Source organism: Lepidochelys olivacea (genome assembly GCF_965140295.1).
Source record: "Lepidochelys olivacea isolate rLepOli2 genome assembly, chromosome: 19".
NCBI lineage: Eukaryota > Metazoa > Chordata > Testudines > Cheloniidae > Lepidochelys > Lepidochelys olivacea.
This window is the reverse complement of record NC_140429.1, coordinates 3,260,948-3,286,800: the sequence shown is the minus strand read 5'-3', so window position 1 is coordinate 3,286,800 and position 25,853 is coordinate 3,260,948. Positions and strand designations below refer to the sequence as shown.

The 25,853-nt window shown below is 39.4% G+C and overlaps 1 protein-coding gene across 1 annotated transcript in view; it reads left to right on the top strand.

Annotated features, from left to right (window-relative positions):
• The window catches only part of AGO3 (argonaute RISC catalytic component 3), a 52,604-nt gene that overhangs the window by 11,062 nt on the left and 15,689 nt on the right, over positions 1-25,853 (top strand). The window contains exons 2-5 of the mRNA XM_084609605.1: positions 4,375-4,546; positions 16,076-16,196; positions 17,550-17,758; positions 19,182-19,318. Coding sequence (XP_084465731.1) covers positions 4,375-4,546; positions 16,076-16,196; positions 17,550-17,758; positions 19,182-19,318 — 639 coding nt within the window. The remainder of the gene's footprint in view (positions 1-4,374; positions 4,547-16,075; positions 16,197-17,549; positions 17,759-19,181; positions 19,319-25,853) is intronic.

Sequence of the window (25,853 nt, the reverse complement as noted above, 5' to 3'; positions counted from 1 at the left end):
CTTTGGAAGTCATTCTGTGCGTGTGCGCATGTATGTGTGGGGTAGTGGGCAGACAGAACTCCTTCCAGTAGTCTGTCACAGTCATAACTTTCGCTCATAACCTGAAGTTTTACTATTCTCTGTTCCAGCGGTTCCCCAACTTTTTTTTTCTGAGCCCCTCTTTGGAGATTCCTGTCCCATGCCACACCCCTTTTTTCTAAGAAATGAGGTGGGGGGAGATGGAAGTGTATCTGGTACCCATGGGAGCCAGCAGCTGAGAGCACACAGACAGACCCTCCTCTTGACCCCAGCCCTTCTGAGGGCCCAGTCAGTTCCTCACACTTCGAAAACCTCTCCTTTGAACCAATTGATTCCCAATGTCTGGTCCTCTGATGTCTTTCTGAATATTTGACAGGTTTCAGAGTAGAAGTGTTAGTTTGTATCCGCAAAAAGAAAAGGAGTACGTGTGGCACCTTAGAGACTAACAAATTTAAGGTGCCACAAGTACTCCTTTTCTTTTTTCTGAATATTGTCACCTGTCAAGCACTGTGCACCCCCAGCTCCCTCCTCCAGGCTAGCCACATTTGGCTTAAGTTTTTAATGGGATTTTCAAGTACTTGTTATGTAATGTATAAACATTGCATAAGGCATTTTTTCAGTGTCTGAAAAATGGAATAGTGCTTATACGCCAAAGTCTGTTTTTCTTTCATTTCTTTTACAAGATTTTTAACAATTGACTGCTTTGCCCTTGTGGAGTTTTTGTTTTTTTTTCTTGTTATATGACCTTGAGTGAATTCTGCTTTGTACTTGTGGCAGTGCTGAAATATTTTTAGAAAGAGGTTTTTAAAAACCTCAACTGACTTGTTTACGATTTTTGGTGAGGGAGAGTTAACATTAACTAGCCCTGCAAATCATACTCCTACTTTATAGTAGTAGCAGTAAGTAACTCGTATACTCTAATACTTTTGGTTCTCGTATTTATTTCCACTGGCCTTACAAAATCCTAAGGCATGAGGGTAAGTGACTCATTAATGTGATATAGGAATGTTAGCTATCATCCAAACACTTTGTTCACTTGTTGTTTTACTGGGATTTGAGTCACAAGTTATAAGTCAGTGACACAGATTTTATAATACACAAACAAGTGTCCAAATATTTTTAAAAGCAAGCCATTCTCAGCATGTGTAAATTTATTGGGACAGTGGTGGATGGGAATTAACTGACAGCATACACATGTAAGGTTATATTTTTTAAGTGACTTGTCTGACAACCTAGGCCTCAAACACAAAAAGAAGGTAAACACAATTGGAATTTGGCTACAATTGTTTAAAATTGTTACACTAAATTAAGCTTGTACTTGTGCAGACCTGTGTTTATAATCCGTTATCTGTCGTGATTCTTCATTCCTCAGTTTGTGTCAATTCCAAAGAATGTCACGTAATGCTATGCTGCTGTTCAGGAAGAATACATAGTTGGCATGCACAATTTTCTGAAGTGCAATGTGGGATGCAACTGAATGAGTGGATCTAGGGAAGGAATTTGGCAAAGTAGTGGTATTTGTTTCTTCTGCTGCTCAGTACTGTTTTGTAGGGGAGCTGAGGCTGGAAAACTATTTTTATAACCAGCTCTGGATTGGGTGTGCCATTTACAGCACTCCAGATTTTAAAGTGTAGGCCAGCAGCTTGCCTAATGAAGAGTAGCTGAATCTTATTAATTTGTTTCTAGTTTTTTGTCGTCTCATGCAGCTGAGCATTAGGATTTTGCTAACCTGAACAAAAGAAGTAAATGGATGGGGTACCATCATTTCCTTCAGCCGTGGCCACATAAGTTAGTATAATGTATTGCTTGGTAGCAGCAGGAGGAGGAGTATTTGGCGCAAATATTTGGTTTAACAAAACACTTTCCAGAGAGTGTGGTTGCAAGAAAACCCCCCATACCATATTTTCTTGCTCTTTCTGCCTCCTTGCCCTCTCTTTCTCAGTGCTTGACTGTAGTTAAGGAATTGCATCTTCAGGTTGGCCATTCGAGGTGCAGTAGCTGTGCTTTGGTAAATGCTCTTACCATTTACATTTAATTTTGATTTCGCAAGATTAGCTAATCCTTAAGGTACTATACTCTAATTCTGACAGCTGCAGTAGTACTTCATATGTATGTGAGCCTTCCATAAGCTATGGAAAGCATGCTCTTTGTAACCATATTTTTGTAAGATATTGGGTCATTTGTATGGAAGATTTTTTTTATAGAATAGTGTGACCTGGATGTTTTCTAATAGATATCTTTTGCTCTTGTTTACGTCTGTGTTGCTTAAATGAATCTAGAGCAGTTAATTCCAGAGCTACTCTTTCTTATTGGTAGGGCCCTACCAAATTCATGTCCACTTTGGTCAATGTCATGGTCATAGGATTTTAAAAATCATAAATTTCATGATTTCAGTTCTTTAAATATGAAATGTCACAGTGTTGTAATTGTAGGGATCCTGACCCAAAAAGGACGTAGGGGTGTGTGTGTGTGTGGTGGTGGGGTCACAAGGTTATTGTAGGGAGTGTTAGGGTACTGCTAACCTTAACTTCTGCACTGCTTCTGGTGGCGGTGCTGCCTTCAGAGCTGGGCAGCTGGAAAGTGGTGGCTGCTGGCCTGGAGCCCAGCTCTGAAGGCAGAAGTAAACCACCCAATCTCTGCATTGGGAGCAGTAATTGCCAAAACATAGTTTGTGTGAACATTTAATGTGGTGCTTGATGTTTTTTGCTTTTACTTTCAGTCTTGTGTTGAGATTTCTGATTTTTTTTTGGTTTTGGATATATCTTTCTGTGTAGAACTAGATACCTTTACAATACAAACTCTGTTTTGTAACTCTTGTTCTTTTCTGTTCCCCAGCACACAATTCCCCTCAAAGTAAAGGGAAATGACCATTCCTGGAAGATTATATGAGATTAATCAAATGGCAGATAAGACAGTTTCCCCCAGCACTTGACATTTTAACTCTTGTAAGAAAAGCAAGTGGGCAGGAACTGTACAATCTGCGTCACTGAGTAGGAGTAGGGGGGAGAGTTTTTAACTGACTTAATTGAATGCTGCAAATCATGACATTTGTATGATGAGTAATTTTAAAAACTCCAAAGCAACTCAAAATAAGATTGGGTTTATAGTCTGTTTCTTGACGGGAAAGAATAATCTGCAAGCAAAGATTTCCTAGATTTTCGTAATTTTTGGAGACTGTCCGTTCTTAATATTAGCTGTGTGCTTGGTTCTGGGCAAGGCATATGTATCCCAGTTTCTGTGCTGAGGCTCTTATCTGTGTCCATCTTTCAGACTAAGATGCTTCAAGAACCCAAAGAAGCATTAACTTAGAATGCTAAATAAATTAGCCAGTGACATACATTTGTACAGGTTTAGAAAGCACCTTTCTTCTCCTATTTCAGATTTTTGTTGGTTTTATAAAATAATACCTACAGCTGCTTAAGTAATTTAATTTGTTTGTTTAGTAACAAAGCACACTGACATTGCTTGAAACTCTTCAGCTACACATCTCTTCTGGGTCACTGAGTTCTGGCAAATGCAACTATCTTGCAGCTGGTGCTTTTACTGTTATTCATTCTGCTCTGCTGGCTGAAAATGGATAATCTCTGCCAGGATCATGCCCTTCATATCATTGGTGCCTGCATATTTTACTGTGTAAACAAAGGAAGTACATGAGCCTTAGCCTGTATAGACCATCCTGTGATTTCTGTTGCACCTCTGTCCATTACCATTAGGATGGTCTGTAAACAAGCTTTTAAAATTTTCCATTTTAATAGTGGCTAAAATGGACTTTCCACAATAATGAACGGTCAAAAGAAAATGCACACTTTTGGTCACAGCAATCACAGAAGTTAATGTTCCTCACTTCATTTTCTTCATGGGAAGGTTAGAGGAGAGCTAGGTCTGCTTGCTATCACTACTTTGAGAGCTGATGACTTAAACAGAAGGAGAGCTTTTGAGTGCCATCCCATGTTGTATGTTACTTGAGGGTAGACCTATGCTGCTCCCTGAAACCCTTTGGCTTTGTCCAGGAAGCTGATGGGACAGTTGCATGGCCCATTTTTCACTGGTCTGGGTCTTGTGATGCTGTCTTACGTTAAACTTTGGCCTTTTCCTGCATTATATTTCTTATTTTTATTCTCTTACAATCGCTTTACCTCTTCCCCATGAAGTATGAGATGATATGTTTAAGGTCCTGAGAAGGCTGTTTGCTTGTCCATTATTATTGCATCACTTCCTTTGTTGTTCTACCAGTGTATATATACAAATGTAAAGAGCATATGCATTTTAACTGTGCTATAATAGCACCAAGTAGTAACTTCACCACATAGTTTAACCATTGTGTTCAGTTTCTAAACTGTATTGTTTCTTTTACAGGACCCGTCGGGGCACAGCCCCTTCTCATGGTGCCCAGACGTCCCGGCTATGGCACCATGGGCAAACCTATTAAATTGCTGGCCAACTGCTTCCAAGTTGAAATCCCAAAGATTGATGTCTACCTCTATGAGGTGGATATTAAACCAGATAAGTGTCCTCGCAGGGTGAACAGGTAAGTCGGTCACAGAAGTTGTAATTTAATCTAAACTATATTGAAATCTTTAAGCAACATAAGATCCTAGCGAAGTAATTAGAACTATAAAGTTATTTCACAGTATCTTATTTTAAGAGATGTCAGTGACTTCTAATCAAGATATCTTCCACTGTATGCTCTCTCAAGTTTAGCGAATAGGAATTTGTTCCCAAATGTGTCTGTCTGAGTTATTTATATGTCTCCCAGTGGTATTGGGATGATATGGTATCTTGCAGAATCGAAGTAAATAAAGTAGTTGGAATATATTGTGCTGGCTAATAATATCAAAGGCAAATAGTAATTTTTTTCCAGAAATCATTGAGTTTTAAATGAAATAGGCAAGATTTCTCACACATTTCTCAGTGCGCAATTAACCAGGAGTAAAGGATGAAAGATTAGTTCCTACATGCATATCTTAAGCCTAATTTATTTTAAATGCAGTATTAGAGATTTACAGTAAACTATAATGCTATGATGCCAGCTTCTTTTTTCATGTCTAAATTTCTGCTCTTGTTCAGCCAGTTTAGTGTAGCTGAGTTAAGTAGAATTCAGTCTGAACTACAGACCAATCAGCTTAACTTCAATACCCGGAAAGATAATGGAGCAAATAATTAAACAATCAAGTTGCAGACATCTAGAAGATAAGGTGTTAAGTAACAGTCAGCAGGGATCTGTCAAGAACAAATCATGTCAAATCAACCTAATAGCTTTTTTTGACAGGGTAACAAGCCTTGTGGATGGGGCGGGAGAGGGAGAAGTGGTAGATGTGGTATATATTGACTTTAGTAAGGCTTTTGATACTGTCTCGCATGACCTTGTCATGAACAAACTAGGGAAATGCAACCTAGATCAGGGATTCCCACGACAAATTTTTTTGGTGGCCTCAGAGTGCAGTCACCAACTTTTGCTGGTGGCTCCTCTGACAATTTTTCCTAAAATACTTAATTGCCTTTAGGAAAAACAAATATGCACATATACATGTCCAAATAATTGTAATGTATTTATGTAGGATATTGCAGACTCAATAATAAAAATGTCTATTCTGTACTGGACCTAAACAGAAGAGAAACAAATAATGTGCTTTGCATGTTCTTGTCTTTTTCGTTTACTTTTTTTCGACTTCCTAGCTAGTCTGTTTCTGTGACAAGTGATATTTCTGTGTTTCTTAATATCACTTTTCACAGCAGCAGACTAGCTAGCTGGGAGGCAATGAAAAATGATATTAACAAACATACAAATATTACTTTTCCGAGAAACAGACTTATTCAGCCCTGGCAAGGTGGGGGACAAATTTAAGCCCTGGGTGGGGAGGAAGACAGCTGGGGGCCAGAGGGGATGAGGAACTGGGGGAGGCAGTGGGTGTCTGGGGGGATGGATAGGGAACTGGGGGAGGCAGGGAGTGCCTGGGGGGATGGGAGTTTGAGCCTGTGGCCAGCACCTGCTGCCACATGGCTGGAGCCCAAAGACCAGCAGCAAGAGCATCTGGCAAGGGCACAGAGCATGCGGCTGGCATCCACCACCATGGGGCTGGGGCTGGATCCTGTGGCCAGAGCCCAAAATCGTGTGGCTCAGGATGGAGCCTCTCACCACGTGGCCCATGCCCAGGGCCAGAGGAGGCAGTGGGGGCCGGGGCAATGGGGAAGTGGTGGTGGTGAGCGCGGGGCCAGAGCCAGCGCCCCTGGGAAGGTGGGAACTCACACTGGCTGCCTGCTCCTCTGGTATTTGTGGCTATAGAGGGGGCACGGCACAACCCCTGCTGGTGATCCTGGGAGAGGGGCCTCTTCTTTGCCCTCCTTCCTCAGTCACTGGCCAGGAAGCTATGGTCGCACAAGAATCACTTGGTGCTTGCATTTGAGAAACACTGGCCTAGATGGAGCTACTATGAGGTGGGGTGCCAAATTGGCTGGAAGACTGTTTCCAGAGAGTAGTTTTCAGTGGTTCACAGTCAGTCTGGAAGGGCATAATGAGTGGGGTACCTCAGGGATCAGTTCTGGGTTCTGTTCTCCAATATCTGCATCAGTGATTTAGATCAGTGGTTCCCGAACTGGGGGTTCGCAGAACGTTACAGCGCATTGGCCAGAAAAATTTCACTAATGGCAGCCAGAGGACCCTGGGCATTGGAGGCAACAGGTGGGACCCGATTGCAGGACAGACAGCCTGAGCCCCAGGGAGAGAGGAGCAGGGCAGTTCAGCTTGAGCCCTTCCCCATGAGTGGGGGAGCCGGCCGCCTGAACCCCAGCACTCCACACGGATCTGGCAGCCTAAGCCCCAGGGAGAGCGGGGCCGGACAGTTGGGGCTGGTAGCCCAAGCCCTGCCCCCATCAGTGGAGTAGCCAGCCGCCCAAACCCCAGCCCTCCACCTGGGGCTGGCAGCCTGAGCCCCAGGGAGAGTGGGGCCGGGCAGTTGGGGCTGGCAGCCTGAGCCCCGGCGGTCAGTGGGACCTGCAGCCCAAGCTCAGTGGAGCTCAGTTGACTGGGGCGGTCAACGGGGTCCAGCAGCAGGAGCCCCACGGAGTGCAGAGGAAATTTAAACTTAAATCCCTTGAAATATTCATTTTTAGGAGGGGGTTCATGAGATTTCACAATTTAGCGAAAGGGGTTCGCGGGCTGTTAAAGTTTGGAAACCACTGATTTAACTAATGGCATAGAGCGTACGCTTATAAAGTTTGTGAATAATACCAAGCTGGGAGGGGTTGCAAGTGCTTTGGAGGATAGGATTAAAATTCAAAATCTTCTGGACAAACCGGAGAAATCGTCTGAAGTAAATAATCATAATGGATCACAAGCTAAATTTGAGTCAACAGTGTAACAGTGTTGCAAAAAAAGCAAACATCATTCTGGGATGTATGAGCAGTAGTGTTGTAAACCAGACACAAGAAGTAATTCTGCTGCTGTACTCTGTGCTGATTAGGCCTCAACTAGAGTATTGTGTCCAGTGGTACCATATTTCAGGGAAAGACGTGGAGAAAGTCCAGAGAAAAGCAACAAAAAATGGTTAAAGGTCTAGAAAACATGACCTATGAGGGAAGATTGAAAAAAAACTGGGTTTGTTTTTCTGGAGAAGAGAAGACCTATGGGAGGAGAGTTGTGTGGGGAATGACATAGCAGTTTTCAAGTAAATAAAAGGTTGTTACAAGGAGGAGGGAGAAAATTTTTTCTCATTAACCTCTGAGGATAGGACAAGAAGCAATGGGATTAAATTACAGCAAGGGCAGTTTAGGTTGGACATTAGGAAAAACTTCTTAACTGTCAGGGTAGTTAAGTACTGGAATAAATTGCTTAGGGATGTTAGAGATTTTTAAGAGCAGGTTAGACAAACACCTGTTGGATGGTCTAGATCAGTGGTTCTCAAACTGTGGGTCAGGACCCCAAAGTGGGTCGCAACTCCATTTTAATGGGGTCGCCGGGGCTGGCTTAGACTTGCTGGGGCCCGGGGCTGAAGCTGAAGCCTGAGTCCCACCACCTGGGGCTGAAGCTGAAGCCTAAGGGCTTCAGCCATGGGCATTAGGGCTCAAGTTACAGGCCCCCTGCCTTGCGCTGAAGGCCTGGGGCTTGAGCTCCCCCACCACCTGCCCAGGGTGGTGGGACTCAGGCTTTGGTCCCCTTTCCTGGGGTTATGTAGTAATTTTTGTTGGCAAAAGGGGGTCACAGTGCAATGAAGTTTGAGAACCCCTGATCTAGGGGTCCTACTTTGTGTGCTTAGAGTGCAGGGGACAGGACTAGAAGATCTATTGAGGTCCCTTTAATAAGCAGCAGGTTTAAAACAAACAAACGAAAGGAAGTATTTCTTCACACAACACAGTGTCAACCTGTGGAACTCCTTGCCAGAGAATGTTGTGAAGTCGAAGATTATAACAGGGTTCAAAAAAGAACTAGATAAATTCATGGAGGATAGGTCCATCAGTGGCTGTTAGCGAAGATGGGCAAGGATGGTGTCCCTAGCCTCTGTTTGCCAGAAGCTGAGAATGGGCGACGGGATGGATCACTTGATGATTCCCTGTTCTGTTCATTCCCTCTGAAGCACCTAGTATTAGCCACGGTCAAAAGACAGGATACTGGGCTAGATGGATCTTTGGTCTGACCCAATATGGCCATTTTTATGTTCTTACATTATGGTCTTCCAGTCCTACAATTCTATTATTCTTCCCTGGTGTGTCTCAGGTCCTTTCTCTTTCTCTTCCCCCCTCTCATCAAAACACCAGTAGCGCTTTGTTTTCCTAATACTTACAGCATGACTGGGTCAATTAAATCCCTTGGTGGTCTGCTTACTTTTCTAGGTTTGTGGTTAAATAGGAAAACTTTTATGTCTGCTGCTATTCTAGAACAATAATTCATCTAATATCAGCTGTGATTTTTGTCTTCATTTTTGCCAGGGCCATTCTGAACTGAACCCAAGGGTGAACTATAATCAAGCTGTAGCTGATATTCAGCATGATCTTGAATCAGCCATAGCTCACTTTTTCTTTATGTAGAAATTGAAAGACCCATAAGCTGGATATAGTTAGGTTTTGTCTTGGTTCAGAAAGGTCAAACTGTACTGATTCCTGTTACATAAATTTGGTATACGTCACAAGCCGAGTTTGTTCATCTGTTATAATAGGGCTATCCTAAAATATTGAATTATAAATATAAAATTCTATCCCATTCTGCAGTTGTAGTCTATAGATAAAGATGAGTCTTGTTTCTTGGTCACTGCTGACTTAATTTCAGATTTTAGAGTCAAATTTGAAACAAGGAATGTGGTATTAAATTATTCCATGTAATCTGCATGTCAAGCATACAGTTTAATATTACACTGCATCCTTCCGAAAACTCATTTGTGTGCTTTGTGCAGGTTGCGTGTGTTATAGGTGAAGCTGGCAGCAACATCTATAGTTAAGATAGTCTAACTTTCCATTTATAAGACCCATCTTCAGTTGCTTTTAACTTTGCCAAACTCTAGGGCTGAAATTTTCCATGCCAAATGTCTGCCCCACCTGAATAATTTTTAAATTTTCAGCTCTTCCTAAAATGAGATTTGGCCAAAAAAAATCCTTATGTTAAATTCTTACCTTTTGAGATACTGACACCTACATACTCTTTGAAGAAGGTACTTGACATTTGACAAGGAGGCCGCTCTGGGCTCAGAGGAGTTGACTTTTGCTGTGCATATAAAAATCTACCCTATTAGGATGTTACAGGTCTCCTGGAAATTGACACTTGAACATGCTCTGAGGTTTGTTAAAATCTAGCATCTAAATTATCTGAAGAGTCCTTATGCCTTGAACATAGAGTGGGCAAGGATTGCAGAGGCTGAGCAGGACTTTCTCTGCAAATCTTCTCCTAGGTGCTGGGGGTTGTTGTGGTGCCAGGGGTAAAAAACGGTGAGAGGCAGGGCAAGCTGCAGGAGAACATGCTAGGGGATATTGGTAGAAGGATCTAACCACTCTCCTTTAGAGCCTGGAATTGAATCCAGGATTTCTGAGCATCTGTTCATACTCTGTCAAGCAAATAGCTGTAAACCCATATGGTGGTCAATATGGGTCCACATGATGGAATTTTTTCACTTTTGATTTTGTAAAGTAGGAAACAGATTTTTTAAAAAAAAGTTAAATATGTCAAGGCTACGGAGGAAAGCAGACAGTATTTCAGTGCCAGAACCAAGGTTGCCTGTACAGCCTAACACGTCCCAGTTGAGTGCTTGACTCTTGTAGCCTGGAAGTACTTTTAATGTAATTTGTTTTAAGCAATATTTAATTTGTATATTGTCCTTAATATCATGAGTTTTAGAGCAAAATACATCTCTATAGTTCAGAAGGAATTAGATTGGTCCAAAATGTGCCAATAGAAAAGATGAATCATTTTATGATAACTTGTAAGGAAGATGAATAACTTCATATTTCCTGTCTGCTTCCTCTGAATTGAATAGTTCTGATGGAAAGAGAGTGAGATACTTTTTTCTTGATGTGTCATGCAGTGCATTTTGCCAGTTGGCAAGATAGGTGGTTTCCACAATAATGAAGTAAAAGACCAATTTCTGCAGCCATGACATAATTAAAAAAAAGAAAGAGAAAAGCTTCTTCCCTCATGACTTCCTTGAGATTCAGTACTGTTTTTCATGTATCTACTGTAGATAACTTGTTGATTTTGCAGTTCTACCCCTCTTCCTGCTTTTGATCTGAGGTTCTGATAATGCTGATTGTCAGTATGTTTCAGATGAATATTTTTCAGCTTTGCAGTGTTGTTGTAGCCATCTTGGTTCCAGGATCTGAGTGTGACGAGGTAGGTGTGATAATATAGTCTATTCATCCAAGTTCTGTTGGTGAAAGAGACAAGCTTTTGAGCTCCACAGAGCTTTTAGGAACGCTCTGTGGAGCTCAAAAACTTCTCTTTCACCAACAGAAGTTGGTCCAATAGACTATTATCTCACCCACCTTGTCTCTCCAATATTTTTCAGCTGACAGTTAAGTGCTGCAGTTATGGCACCTTATAAATACTAAAGATAGTATTTCACCAAACGGGTTTATAATGGAAGCACCATCACTTGACAATTGGTTTGATGTGTAAGTTTACTCTTGTGATTTGCTGGTTATTAACATATAGCTTCATCAAATGAACAGTGTGATAGAATGATAATCTTCAAGATGCAGGAGAAATGTAAACTACTCTAGGCTGACTTTCTCTTAGGTTGATTTCAGATGGCTTCATAGGATTCTGTTACTGTGTTGTAACTGCCACTTTGCTAAAAGCTGTAAATGAGGGCTTCTGCAGTGCAAACTAACGGAGTGCCTTCATTATTTATTGCACTGATCTGATCTGGAGGAAAGTACCCAACAAAACACTAACTGTTGGGAAGCTTTTCTTTCGGTTGCCGCAGTACAAGTGCTGAAGTCTCTTGAGAGAACCACATCAAAGAGAGTGCAACAGCTCACGGTGTGTCTAGTTAATTATCTCACTTAAAAAGTGGGAAATTTTACAAAACTGAGTATCACACATGACTTGAAATAAACGATTGGGGAGTAATATCAAAGTAGAGCACTTCCAAAAACCAGGAGCCCACCACCTTTCATATTCCCATTTGCTTTTTTATTGTGGTCTCATTTATTAAAGTGTGGTTACAGTGCTGTAGATAAGGGTTTGTGAGAACTTCAATTAATCTTTGATTATGCACTATAATTAGGTGCTATGAGTTTTTAAAGTAGTCTCAGGCAACGATAGAGTTTGTCAGAATATTTGGTTTGGATATTTAACATGTCTTTGTGATGATAGGTAGAGCTGATAGACACTTCTGATAAGAAGACCTTGTTTTCAGTTGCAGACCTTGTTTTCAGTTTCAGTTCAATCTTTCATACTGGGTGCCTCCCTTGAGTAAATTTTAGGAAAACTTTGGTCAAAATGTTTTATTCAGTTGCGCATGCTAAAAAAAAATGTTGCAGCCTTTTCTTTGAAATGCTCTAGCTTTGGAGCCGGGATTTGAAATTTGCCAAGGGGGATAGCTTTTGTGTCAGGAATGTGCCTTTTGCTGTCTTCGTAAAAATCCACTCAAAGTTGACCTTTGAAAATCGCAGTTCGCACATTCTCAGTAGAGACATCCTAGAGCTTAACAGCTAAAATCTTCAAAGGTTATCCTCACTGAGCATACTCAAGCCTCTCACAGCTTCTAGTGTTGACAAGACTCCACCTGTCATCCCCACATGGCTACTCCAGCACACAGCTATGGGGGCTCAGAAAGACTTCACCTGTAATGGCTACTCCCAGCAGTTTTGGGCCAGGTACCAGAATTGAGAGCATAGAACCGTGCAACACTCCCCTCTGCTTCCACTGACTCCCCCACTGCTGGCACCCAGGCAGCATGGAGGAGGAAGCCATTAGATTAGAATGCAGAGGGAACAAAAGTTGAATGGGGGAGAGAGAGAAGTAGATAGGAACAGTGTCTCGTGAACTGGAATTTGGGGGCGGGAGGAGAAACTGAGAATTGGAGGAGGGAGAGTGGGTCCAGTTGGGCAAGGGGCTGTGTGGAAAATATAGTATAGGATCATGTTATTAAAGACTGTCATGCATGTCCACAAGGGGGCTGAATTAAGGTTGCACAGACAGTCTTAATTCTGGCATTTCCTAATGTTTGCATTTGCAACCTTAATGCTCTTTTAATGCCGTTTTTTGTGTATAATAGTAAATCAGAGTTTGGGGGAGGATTATAAATAGTTGATAATATGGACTAATTTTTTGTGTGTTTATATTTTTGGTCTCTGATATTTATAGACTATATTCTTGGTGAAGTTGGAATAGTTCAGATGTTTGCCACCCATGATTTCTTAATTATTGCTAAAACTAAGCTGCAACTGGTTAGTCCTCAACATTTTGTAAACTTTTAAGTACCAATATAAGTGTTTGCTACTTTACATATTAAAATACAGTCCCCCTGTTCCAGGCAATTTTCTGGGTACATTCAATGACATCTAGCATTTTATGAAGGTCTCAGTCACTGTGTATGGATTGAGCTGTGGTAAATTTTAGAGTGTTTGCGAAATGTTTTGAGGAGCGATTTGAAGGCAAGGAGGCTGCTTGGCTAACAAGAAGGGCATACTTTTCCACGTGTAAAAGTCACTGTAGTAAAAGTTGCAAACACAGGTAGAGAAATAGTAATGCTGTGTATTGGGTTCAGCTCCACAAACCTGTATTTGTTTGATATCCACTTGAATCCAGCTGATGTTTTCTTATGGTTTAAATAATAAAATACCAGTTTAATTTTTATTCAGATCTTAATTTACAGTAGCACTGTAAAGTTCATGTCCCTAAAATATTTTTATCTGGTCACATCATTTAAACGTTTCCTTGAAATGCTCTTGTACTCTGAAATATTATTTTAAGTGGGTACTGAACGGATTTCTTTTTTATCTATGATTTCCATCTATCTGCAAATAAATAGATGCTATTGACTGGTCCTTCAAACCCTCCTTGTTATCTGAAAATCAAGTTAATCCATTAGCCATAACTTGGCTTAACTAGTGCATTAAAGGTGTAATTAAGGTGTAGTTAGGGGGTCCATCTCTGTATACCTGCATGAAGTTTCTCCATTTGGAATCTAGTTAAAAATTCTGCTGGTGTGTGAGCCTGTAAAAAAAAAAAAAAAAAAATCTCACTTTCCTTCAGCTGCATTGGCTCTTTATTACTTTCTGTATGAATAATGCACTGATTTTTGTCACTAACGTGAGCACGTGACTCCAGTACATACAAGCAGCAACTCTGACTATGAAGATACCTTTTATAGTCAAATTAGACTATAATCCTATTTGAAAGACTCAAGAAGTTTTATATTTTAAATTGCATGATCAAATTAAATACTAACAGTTACTGTGATTCCTACTGCAAATGACAGCATGAAATCTGGTATCTTTGTTGAAATCCTGCATGTGCTTAGTAGATTTGTTTATAGTAGGTTACACTAAACTTGCTGTCTGTTTAAAAATGTCACCAGCTGTGTGTGTGTGTGTGTGTGTGTGTAAAAAATAAATATATAAATGTGGCAGGTATTAACTAAAAAACACAATTGTTGAAATCTTTAATATACAGTAAGTGCTACAGATGGCTGTAATGAGCCCAATAAAGGGGGCATTGTGTCTGCAGAACAAATGAGTGGCCAGAGAATGTTCTGCTGACTGGGTAGGCAGACAGGCAGCTACGACTTGCACTACATGAGTTAATACAACACCAAAATGCCTTTTCCTTTGAAGAAGTGTTTTTGGAAATAGACTTCCTGGTCTCTTGCAGGCTGTCTCTAGTATTTTGAATTAGAGTATATAAACTGTAGTGTAATGTTCCTCTTCTGTTTCCCTTCTCACTTCTCTTTGCTGTATTCTTCCATAAGTCTTCCCTATTGAGTTAACCAGTGCTGGTTTTTGAAGACCACAGTACAGATAAGTTCAATGGAGCAAAGCTGCAGTTAGAAACTGTTAGATTAGACATAGCTCTGTTAGTAAAAGAGTATAGAAGCTGTCTCCCTCTTTTCCCACTTCTCCCCACCTTCTTTATCTTTCTCGTTCAGCTCGTCACAGGTTGCAAACTGAAATTTATTGAAACATTGGCATTGCGTAGTTTATAGTCTGTGATGTATGTTGGACATAGTCTAGGGAGAGTGGCAGTGCACCAAAGTGTAGGGAGGGGTTTTCAGACAAGAGGGACTTGATTATGGTGTGCAAGAAGAATCATTAGTAATAGGACACTAAAAAGTTCTTGTTACAGTGCAAGTGTGTGCACATTTCTAGTGTTTTTTTGTTTAAGATTTGAGTCAGTTACAAAATCCTCAAAATGGAGAGAATTGCAGATTGGATAACATTTTAATTTTATTGGCCTTGGAAACAATATTGTTTTGGGAAATTTAACTGCTGTTACTAATTTTGTTTAAAAAGGGAAGCAAAGTGTTTGTCATTTTATGGAAATACTTTGGGTTAACATTATGCATTCAGGAAGGGTCATATAAGTAAACTTTTCTGTTTGGGAACAAAAAATGCAAATTAAGTATTTTCTCCCACTCTCTATTGTAATTTAAGAATGGGAACGATTAGTATGCTATAGCTAACAAAAATCCTGATTCTTAGCAGAGTAAGAAGCAGCTGCAAGGCCATGGAGAAGATAAGTTGGTTTTTGTTTCTTGCAGTTTTTGTAGTTTTTTTTTTGTAACATTTGATGCCAGCTCTAGTCAGATGGATTGCAAAAGAGGAAAAGTCCCTGGACTCCTTAGTACCTGAATCTATTACAACTTGTGTGAGGGGTTAAAAGAATGTGGAAATTCTGTGTTGGTGGCTTTCTTATAGTATTCAGTGGCTGTATTAGGTTATTGTATTTTTTATTTATTAATCTTAACTGCTGTTAAAGAAAGTCACAATAAACCATAATCCTACTCAATTTTTGTTACTTGTAATCTTGGCTTTGGGTGGGATTAAAATGTAGGGATTTAAAAACATTTAAGAATTTTTAAAAGGCCAACATTCTTGGGTATTTTTAATACTGAAGCAGCCTGGAGAAGACAGTAACCAACTCCTTTTTGCAGATTGATGTATAAATTAACAAATTTTTAGGATGAACTAAAATATTCAAAATTGTGTGGTTTTCAGGAGTGAGCATAACCACCAGTTGTAAGGTTAAGCATGTACATTTTCCATAGTTCCAGTTTGAGTGCTTGAAGGTAAGCTGCTTCCAATGTGTTTGTAGCATAGTGGGGCATCAGTCCTGTATGAGGCTTTGGGGTACTATGGCAATACAAATAAATGATTCGTAAGCAACTGTATTTGCTGGTGGTATTGCATATCCTTCAGCATTTCATTATTCAGTATTTTGTCTGAATTTCTTGAACTAGTTTATGGAATATCAGTCAAGTGCAAATCAGTTAATTTTCTCTAAATAAGCTTACTGAAAACTGCTTGAAGAAAGTGTGTGAAAAATATGAAGGCAGTTGTTCTCAGTGATACAATCTTCCATGATTATTTAATTGTAGATATTTCTGTTCTCTTACAACTGTGCCTTTTTTAGGGAGGTGGTGGACTCCATGGTGCAGCATTTTAAAGTGACAATATTTGGGGACCGGAGACCAGTTTATGATGGGAAGAGAAGCCTTTATACAGCCAATCCACTCCCTGTAGCAACCACTGGGGTAAGACATATTGGTACTTCTCCGTTGTTACACACAGCTTGTCAGAAAAGCAAGAATATTTTTCTAAAAAGGTTAGCTTCAGAAATAATTGAAAATACACTAGGGTATCTGAAATGCAATAAGAACCTCCCTAATGTACACCTTGATCCATAAACCCCATAATATACAGAAAGTAATAGTCTTTACCATCTTCTCAGTAAATATTTAATAGTATTTGATATTTTTCTGCGCTGAGATCTCATATTAAATATTCAGTTTTACAACATATACTATATAGTATACTTGTTCTCAAACTTTAGCAACCTGAGGACCCCCATTTGAATTTCAAATTTTTCTTGGCCCCTCAAACACCCTGTTCAGCCCCAGGCCCTGCCCCCACTCCACCCCTTCCTCCAGGACCCCACCCCATCTCTTCTCATCCCGGTCCACCTCTCCTCCTCCTCTTCCTCGCCAATATACCGAGATGTACAGACATTCTTTTCCCAACCTATGTATTATATAATTTTTTAACATTAGTTTTAATAAAATTTTTAAATTTATTAGTAGCAGTATTATTAAACATTCACAAATAGGCTTTCAAGTTAAAATTCTCTTAAGATAATGAGTTCACACTTTGAGGCTAGACTGATAATACATGAACATATGGATCACATATTTAAGGCGACGTATGCAGCTTGTTGCATCCAGTTTCCTGGGTTTATCCACTCTCAGCCCAATCCAAAACCTTGGCTTGTAATCATTTTTGAATCTGTGTTTAATCAGTGTGTTTCACCAGACATGATCACAAACTATGTTCAGAAATAGTGATATAGGCTGCCAGGGGCAAAGAGGAACAAGGGTCATCTACAGCATGTTTATAGCTGCAGTAGCCTAAAAGTTTAAAATAAAAACATTTCTCTTCTCTTTCCCCTCCCTTCTGCGGGGCAGGAAAATAATGCTGCAGTGTGTGATAGCTATGCTGGCAGACTGAGAGAACCATTCTTTTTGAGCAGTTGCTTACACAACTCAAAACATTAAGTGTTGACAGGATCTTGTTCTCTGCTGTTAGTTATTTTATAGGCTAAATCCAAGAGCTGCTGCAAAGTGTCATCATCACTTTAAACTTCCTTCCACCCACTTTATATGATTCTTCCTCCTTATCTCAGATCTCCCCTTCTACTTTCCCACACCTGCCAAATAAAAGCAAAAATGTTCCTTCTCCCCAGTTTTGACTTCAGATTGTGGATAGGTGGGACAAACATAGGCTAACTGTCTGAAAGAGAAAATGGCACCATTTGTAGTCAAGAGCTCTATTTGTATCTCATTTGCCTTTTAAACAGCTCTTGTGTTCTGCTTCTCCATTCTCTTCAACAGGTAGATTTGGATGTAACATTACCAGGAGAAGGTGGAAAAGATCGTCCCTTCAAGGTGTCAATAAAGTTTGTTTCTCGGGTGAGCTGGCACTTGCTGCATGAAGTTTTGACAGGAAGAACCTTGCCTGAGCCTCTGGAACTAGACAAACCAATCAGCACTAACCCTGTTCATGCTGTCGATGTGGTGCTACGACACCTACCCTCCATGAAGTAGGTTCTCTCATCTTCGTTCCCTCTCTCCCATTAGCTTTTTTTAAACTTTGGGGTGAAATCCATTCATATTTCTGCACAAACATAGCAGGAGGAAATCAATTAAGCCATTCCTTACACACAATACGTCTTACTGATGGGCCTGGGGAGATTCCTGGTCTGAGTCAATTGAAGCTAATATTATCTGAGTGTGAATATTTGTGCAGGAAGGTCAGACCCAGAACAGGTAATATTAAAGACTTTCCACAGTGGATTATTCAAGACAGTATCTTCCCCCAAAAAACTGTTAAGGACCATGAGACACTTGTTCTGGATCTTCAAGTCAAGTTTAAGAAATCTGAAACAAAGTAATAAGGGTTACAATATACTGTACCACTGCATCTTTTGTGTACTCCAGTTTATCAGTGGCTCCACATAACTTGTAATGTGCCTTATCTGAAAGCATGAGCCTTTTTAATTCATTGACATTTCACAAAACTGCAACTTCATGTTTTGGATAAACAGTTGAGATAAGTTTTCTTTAACAGTATCTGTTTTCCTCGTCTCAGAAATCTGAAATTTCAAAGGAGGCTAGTGTAATTTTGATATACATTTTGCTTTATTCATGTACTGGAGGTTACTTTTATCTTTTAAAGTTTGAGTACTGGTTTGAGGCACAATGGCAGTTTTCTCTTATAGAGGTTGAAATGAAATACATTGGTGAAATGTATCTGTAACTTGCCAAAATGATCTTGTCTCTTTATGGAACTAAAATCCTTCAACTGTCCTGAATTGTAAAGAAACATGAAAGCTAATGGCCTTGACACTAATATGATCCGTCCAAATGGTAGTATTCTCAGAGGTTGTTACACGACTATTATTCATCTTAAATGCCAACATAACTTTCCAAATTCTTTGCTTACACCAAGCTTTGGACAATAGAAAGTGAATTAGTGAGCTGGACTAAAAACACATCGGTTTGGTAAAACATACCCACTTTCATGCTAGCGCAAAAGGATATCTGAAAGACTGGAGCCAATATACACCAGACACTATTCTGTAGAAGCACCTTGCCAGTCAGCATTTGTGCTGCAGTCAAGATCGTGCTTTACTGAAAGGATGATTTAATTTCAGATCTTTAACATTTATTTTTTAATTTGCTCTAAATACCATAAATAGCTGTCACTTTAAAAAATTGTAATGCTTTCTTTGACTAAAATTAAAAATACCACTATAGAAACAGCAACATACAGAATAATGTTAATTTAGTCTCAAAATCATAGCTATGTTTTGTAAAATGTGACTTTCTGGTACCGATATACATCAATATCCATACAATAATTTATGAGGTGGAATAATAATCCTTGTTATATAAGGCTTTTAAAATACTCTTATGGAAGGCAGTAGTATATACAGACGGCTACTCTTTTCTTTTTTTAAATAGGTATACCCCTGTGGGCCGCTCCTTTTTCTCAGCTCCAGAGGGCTATGATCACCCGTTGGGAGGGGGCAGGGAAGTATGGTTTGGATTCCATCAGTCTGTTCGGCCTGCTATGTGGAAAATGATGCTTAATATTGATGGTAAGTAAATGATTTGTGTATAATAGAGGTATGGAATGGAGAAGGTTACCTTTTAAGAATAAAAATGTCTGTGCTGTTCAACTAGTTGACTGATGAAACTCAGATATGCACTACAAAATAGTACATTTTGTTTGTGGGAATAGTTTTCAAAACTTGTGGAACAAAAGCATTTCCCACAACTAAATCATCAGCTCCCAAATTTAACTTTTCTCTCTCTGCTATAAATTAAGAAATTAAGCTTAAAGTAAATAGCTAATTTCAAGTATTCTTGCATATACTCTAGAAAAATACAAAAATGAATCTCTTGTCTATTTAGTTGCTTTATCTAAATTTAGAGTTGCTATTACATGAAAAGCTATTTCTAAAAGTAAATGGCTCAGTTTGAAGATTCTGAAGCCTTTTATTGTAAAATCGTTACATAGAGTACAAATTATTTATCTGATTGAAAACTATATTTTCAATATCGTGACTTGGCTATAAGACTTCCTTTATAGTTGTGTGTTTATCATTATAAATATAAAAAATTACTACCAGGCTTAGTTCCTTTGCAGTGGGCTTAATTCAGTCTTCTGGCTTTTTCTTGCAAAGGATTTAGAAGTCCTAGTATTTGTATTTCTGGATGTGTCATCAAAGTGTAAACACTTGGCCAAAAGCTAGTTTGTCCTAATCAAGAAACAAAAAGTGTGTTAATTAAGATATATGACATGTTTCCTCTGTGTAAGGGAGACTGTCACCGGTACATGGGGAATGAGTTTGTGGAAAAGAATTATCAGTACCTAGACAAAACACTTAAAGTATGTTACCTTACAAACTTCAGTACAAATACATGATTCAATAGTTGCTGTCAGGTTTGATGTATTCTATCTAATTAGATGAAGAAATCACAGTTGTTTGTTTATATTGAACTAGTTGAGATTGGCAGTTCTGCAGCACACACTAAAGACCTAACAGAAGGCTCCTGAGAACAGTTGGTGTACTTTTCAGACAGAATATTCTACAGACTACAAGAAGATAAGCATTCATCTAAAGCATATGAATTTTAAAGTGTTTTAATGGAACATGTTCTTTCTTTTTGAAGGGATCTGGCTGAAAATGGCTTGTGCTGCTTAATCTGCTTGAAATATTCTACCAACCTCTTGTGGCCATTGATCATACAAACATTTTAGTGTAATCTTCCATGCTGAAGATTTGCCTTGATAATATCCCCCACACACTCTGAATTGCAGGTTTGACTATTGCAACTTAATTTTATATAGGGATGAAGCCACAGGCCTGAAAATGCTCTAAATAGTATAAAATTCATCAGCCCATCTACTAAGCAATGGATGTCTCTGTACTGCGGATCCCAACTAGTTAGTTCAGTTTAGGGTCTGTCTCCTGATATTTAAAGCCTTCTGGGACTCTTACCTCTCAGGACAGCTACATTCAGTTGGAACTATGACATTGTGACCAATAGGGAAAGATTCATGAGTGCGGGAGACAAAACTGTAATAGGATCTGGACTGAGATTGTGGAACTGTTTGTCTTAGAGAGTACTCTGTACTCCAAGACTAGTGCTGTTAGTTTTCTAATAGTTTTAAGTTTTTCACTTCTTAATAGCCACACATCATGTAAACTTTTGACTCCGTTAGTTAGGTGCTGCAGTCATTTAAAACAGCAGCTTTATTTCTTACACTTTAATTATGATGATACTGCTTTCATCAAAGCAATATTCATATGATAATGATAGTGTTAAATAGGCTTTATCAAAAGATTGCAACAAAGTTAAATTAATTTTCCCAACTATGCACACACAAATTAAAAATCGAAGAAAAGATACTCTATTACAGCCAGATGTGGATTGTTGGAGTTATGAGCTGAGACTGAAGCTGGTACCATTTTTTGGGCAGTCAGGAGTGCCACAGGTGTTCCATTAGGTTGGAGGTCGGGTCACTTCGATGGTGTTTCTTTCCCATTAGCAAGATTAGCAAAGGATGCAATAAATGAATGGGCAGAAACCATATTTAGAGTAGGTGGGGTGCAGTGTTAAAATCCAAGAGACCCTGAGGCTAGGTTGACTTGAAAGCCACTAGATGTGCAATGTAGAGCAGAAAATAGCAAAAGAGGGGCAGACACCAAGAAACAAGTGGACAAAAGCCACATCCTCGTGGTGCGCCTTTGAGTTTTATGTATTTTTCAACATATTATGACATTGAAATAGGGGACAGCTTGCTCCGTACTTTTGTAACCATTATGTCTTGCTCATGTGCTTCAGACACACAAATGAAATACATTATTGTTGCAGCTGAGGATATATTGATACTCCTTATTTCTGCAGGTTTAGGGAACATGTGACAACTTTCATATCTAGTCATGCTTACTGCACAATTATTTTCTCATGGATAGTAAAAGTAAACAAGACAAACGGATCCATTTCTGTAATTTCCATTTAATTCAGAGAGTTTTGCATTTTGTAAGGAGTGCAGGATCAAAAATATTCTACCAATCAGCAAATCATACCCAGGTTTTTCAGTTAAATGGCCCACTTGTAACACAAGAATATTTCTGACTGTAAAGGTCATTAATGATTGGTCCAAGCCAGTGGTTTTCAACCTTATTTCGTTTGTGGACCCCTAAAAAATTTCAAATGGAACTGCAGACCCCTTTGGAAATCTTAGACACAGTTTGAAACCCCCAGGGGTCCACAGACCACAGGTTGAAAACCACTGGTCCAAGCAAAGTTATTGCATTGTTCACATTAGCTGACATCTTTCTGAATTTCTAGCTATTGAATAACTAAGACTTACTACCAAAAATGCAATTATTTCAAAAGAGAAATGCAATGACTCAATGCTTGGAGTCTAAAGCACATCATAATTCTCTCCTACAGTTGTTGACATATAGGAGCAGCTGATATTCTTTAATACCAAGCCAAGTATTGTTTAAGTCAAGCTATGTGCAATGCCTGCCTTAGTGCAGTAATTACAATAGGGCAGAGAATTCTGAGGTTTCATAGTAGAAATACTGAAGTCTGTGCTCTTGCATACTGAACTTCTTGGAAAATGAGCAATAAAAAATTGATCCTTTTCTCATGTATGGTAGTAACTACAGAAGTAAAAAGAGGGGTAGTTCTTTGTAAATCCAGTGTACCCAACCAAAACTATGCCTTTTTAAAGCAGTTAATTCTGATGTTGCTATTGGTTGAAAAGCAAAGTTAAATTAAAATTATTTGAGTTTTATGCTATTACAAGTAAATCCTCAACAGTATGTATGCGGCATATTGAGGAGAAATTAGTTTGTTTTTTGGTTTTTGCTGTAAAGAAAATAGTCTTAATCCTCACTGACACTGAGTCTTGCCTTTTGTTGCTTTTTGTGAAGTAAGCTTTCCCCATCACTGCCGAATAAGGTCTTGTGAACCAGAAGGTTTGTTGTGTTTATCTTCTTGGTAGAAGTTATTCAATTCTAGAGAAGATTTACAGTGGATGTGCAACAGACTATCACATTAATGTGAAATTCCTAAATAGAAATAATTTTGATGTTTAACAGATTATGGGAAAATGACTTTGCTAATTTGGTTTGAGACAAGATTAAATCTACAATCAAATTATTGGAGTTTGTTTTGATCACTTACTGCATACAAGGTGCTCTGCAAAATATCTGTTCCTATCAGTTTCACAAATTTTGTTACCATGGAGATGAACCACAGATCCCCAGTTGTTGGGGGCGTAAGCTATTTGTGTTCATTCAGTAATCGACATCTGTAGGTGTCTGCTAGAGTGCGTCATACAAAGTTGGCGGCTTACTGGAGTGACGCATATCTGAAGAATTTTTATTATTTGTATGGGGGATTTTGGTGTTTTAGCATAAGAGACCTGGGAACTTCATAAACTGCTAATTCACTATTTCATTGTCTAATATTTTTTGCTATTTAAAGACTTAAGTGTATTGCTCAGCCTTTCTATATTTGGCCTCAATTGAGTGAAGGTAGGGACTGAGCTAATAGCACCTCCTAAAGTTAAGATTGCCTGATTCTTCCCACTATCAGTCCCTGTTTTCAGCTGTTTATAACTTTGCCAAACTTCAGCCATTTTGGGGTGAAATTTTCCATGCACTGAATGAGGCAAGGGTACTGGGGAAAAAATACTACACCAAAATATATAACATATTTGGTCAGAGAAACATGAGGGCATTATTTAAAATCTAAGTGAAAAATAACTTTCTAGTCTGTCTCAGAGGAGAAATAAGCACATCCAGAAACCACATCCAAAGTTTCTTATAAAAAAAATTCTATAAAACATAACAGTTAGACACTTTTTGCCATAATAATTTCTCTCAGTTCTAAATCAAACTCAAAAAGGTAAAATCACTAGCTAAAACGTTAAACTCAAAAATGGGAGTGGAGACAGAAGAGTATAATTTTTGTGTCTTATGTTAAAATGCAAAAAAAGTGTTTCCTTAAAGTCTCCCTTCCTGATTTCTAGAGATACTAGTGCTTGTAAAACACACCTGCCTTGATAACATGCAACATATGTTAAGAAGGCTACAAACGAATGCCCTCGAGGTGTACAGTTATTCGTAGGAGCGAAGCCCAGTGGAGAACTGGTCTATTCAGTGCTGTTTGATTATCCATGGCAAGGTACAAAGTAATTTTATTGGCAAGTTTGTCAATAGCTCCTTTAACTTAAAGGAGATTTTGAATTTCCTTTGCATGTGGATATTTGAGCTAGACGACAGTAGTGAACATATGAAGAAAGTGGTGGACATGTGAATAGTTCCAAACTAAGCCATCCAAAAAGAAAAAAGGAAAATCTTGAAACTAACACCGTTTGCTACTGTCACATAGTTCTCTCTGCTTATGTATTCTACCTCTTCCCCCACCCTGTGTCTGTCTAGTGTGTTTAGGGGCAGAGAGCATCTACTATTCAGTGTTTGTACAATGCCTAGTACTATGAGGGCCCATTCTTGGTTGGCCCTTAGGCACTACCACAGTGAACATGACTAATAACTTCTGCTGCGTAATGTCACTGTTGGCAGCTAGAACAAGATTTGTCCTTCGGCTTGCTGATCTGTGGGTAGCATTTTTAGTTTTAGATATATGTCTACTTTAAAAGCAGCTTGCCTTGCCTCTTCAGGTTTAGTAGAGAACAGAGTGTAGCATTAGGATATTGCTACTCTCCTGTTCCTTTGTATTACTGAACCAACTTTGCATAAAAAGTCTCTGGACAGACTTTTGTTTGTTTCTAGGCCATTTCAGGTTATCTAAGGGCTAGTCTAAACCGGCAACGCTAAAGCGCTGCCACGGCAGCACTTTAACGTGCCTTGTGTGTTCACGGCACAGCTCTAAAAAAACCACCTTCACCAGGGCATAGCTTCCAGCGCTGTGAGTGCAGCTCCCAGCGCTGGTGCACTGTCTATGCTGGTGCTTTACAGCGCTGAAACTTGCTGCGCTCAGGAGAGTGTTTATTCACACCTCTAAGACAGAAGGTTGCAGCGCTGTAAATTGCCAGTGTAGACAAGCCCTTACCTAGGCTAGCACGGGTGTCCATCACAGGTCTCCATAACTGGTAATCTTACAGGCTGTCTTAGCAGGGTAGTCAAGGACTGAATGGCTTGTAGAAACTGAACTACTGTCACATACTCAGAGGTGGTCTTGTCAGGTCAGAATTCAGGCACACTGGTTGGGCAGCATGGGAGAAGCGTTCGTCGCCGCTGCATGTGCAGTGCTCTCATTGGCACTTCACTAATTTGAGGGATAAGTATAGGATTTCTGCCTCCAGGTTTTGTCAGTTGAAGACTTTTCACCAGAACTAAAACTTATGTTGGAAAAATACTTGAGAATGTGGAAATAGAAGTACTCTTATTCCAGAAAGATTGCACATAATCTCTTAATGCAGAATTTTAATCACCTGTTAAAAGCTCTTTTCAGGCTTAATATTGCCTTTTTTGGTAATTAAAACAATTCATTTGCATTTCTAATCTGCTTCTCTTTAGAAAAGCAGTAAATGTGGAGAGTACATTAATCCTTTGGCATCTGCACACCTGGCCTTGATTCTCTGCAAAGTCTTAGTGTCTGTATTCATACTGTACGTGGTATGTCTTGTGACACTGGGTTGCATTTCCTTGGTGAGAGTGCCTCTTCACAGCAGCAGTTCCCAACCTCTTTGGCAATTCCAATGGACCTGTTTGTGCCAGCAACCTGTTGAAATTCTTTGCATCCTACCTAAGGACAAACACAAGTGCTTGTGACATCAGAGTTCATTAACTCAGAAATGAGCTATTTATGTAGTGGTAGATGGAGAATGAGGAAAAGTGGGGCAAGGAAGGACCTCCATTTCTGAAATTCCACCATCCCACAACCAAGATATCTGCTAGCTGCTTCTTCTGGCTACTTGGATACTATATTAGATAAGAACCTAGAGAGAGAGAAACATTTACTTGGTTTAAATGCAGTTTAGGAGTCTTCTGCCTGGTGGGGAGAGACTACAGTAATGATGTAATTGCCTGGACTGACATGCGGTCTCATTTTCTAAGCCTTATATCAAATAGACTCATTTTC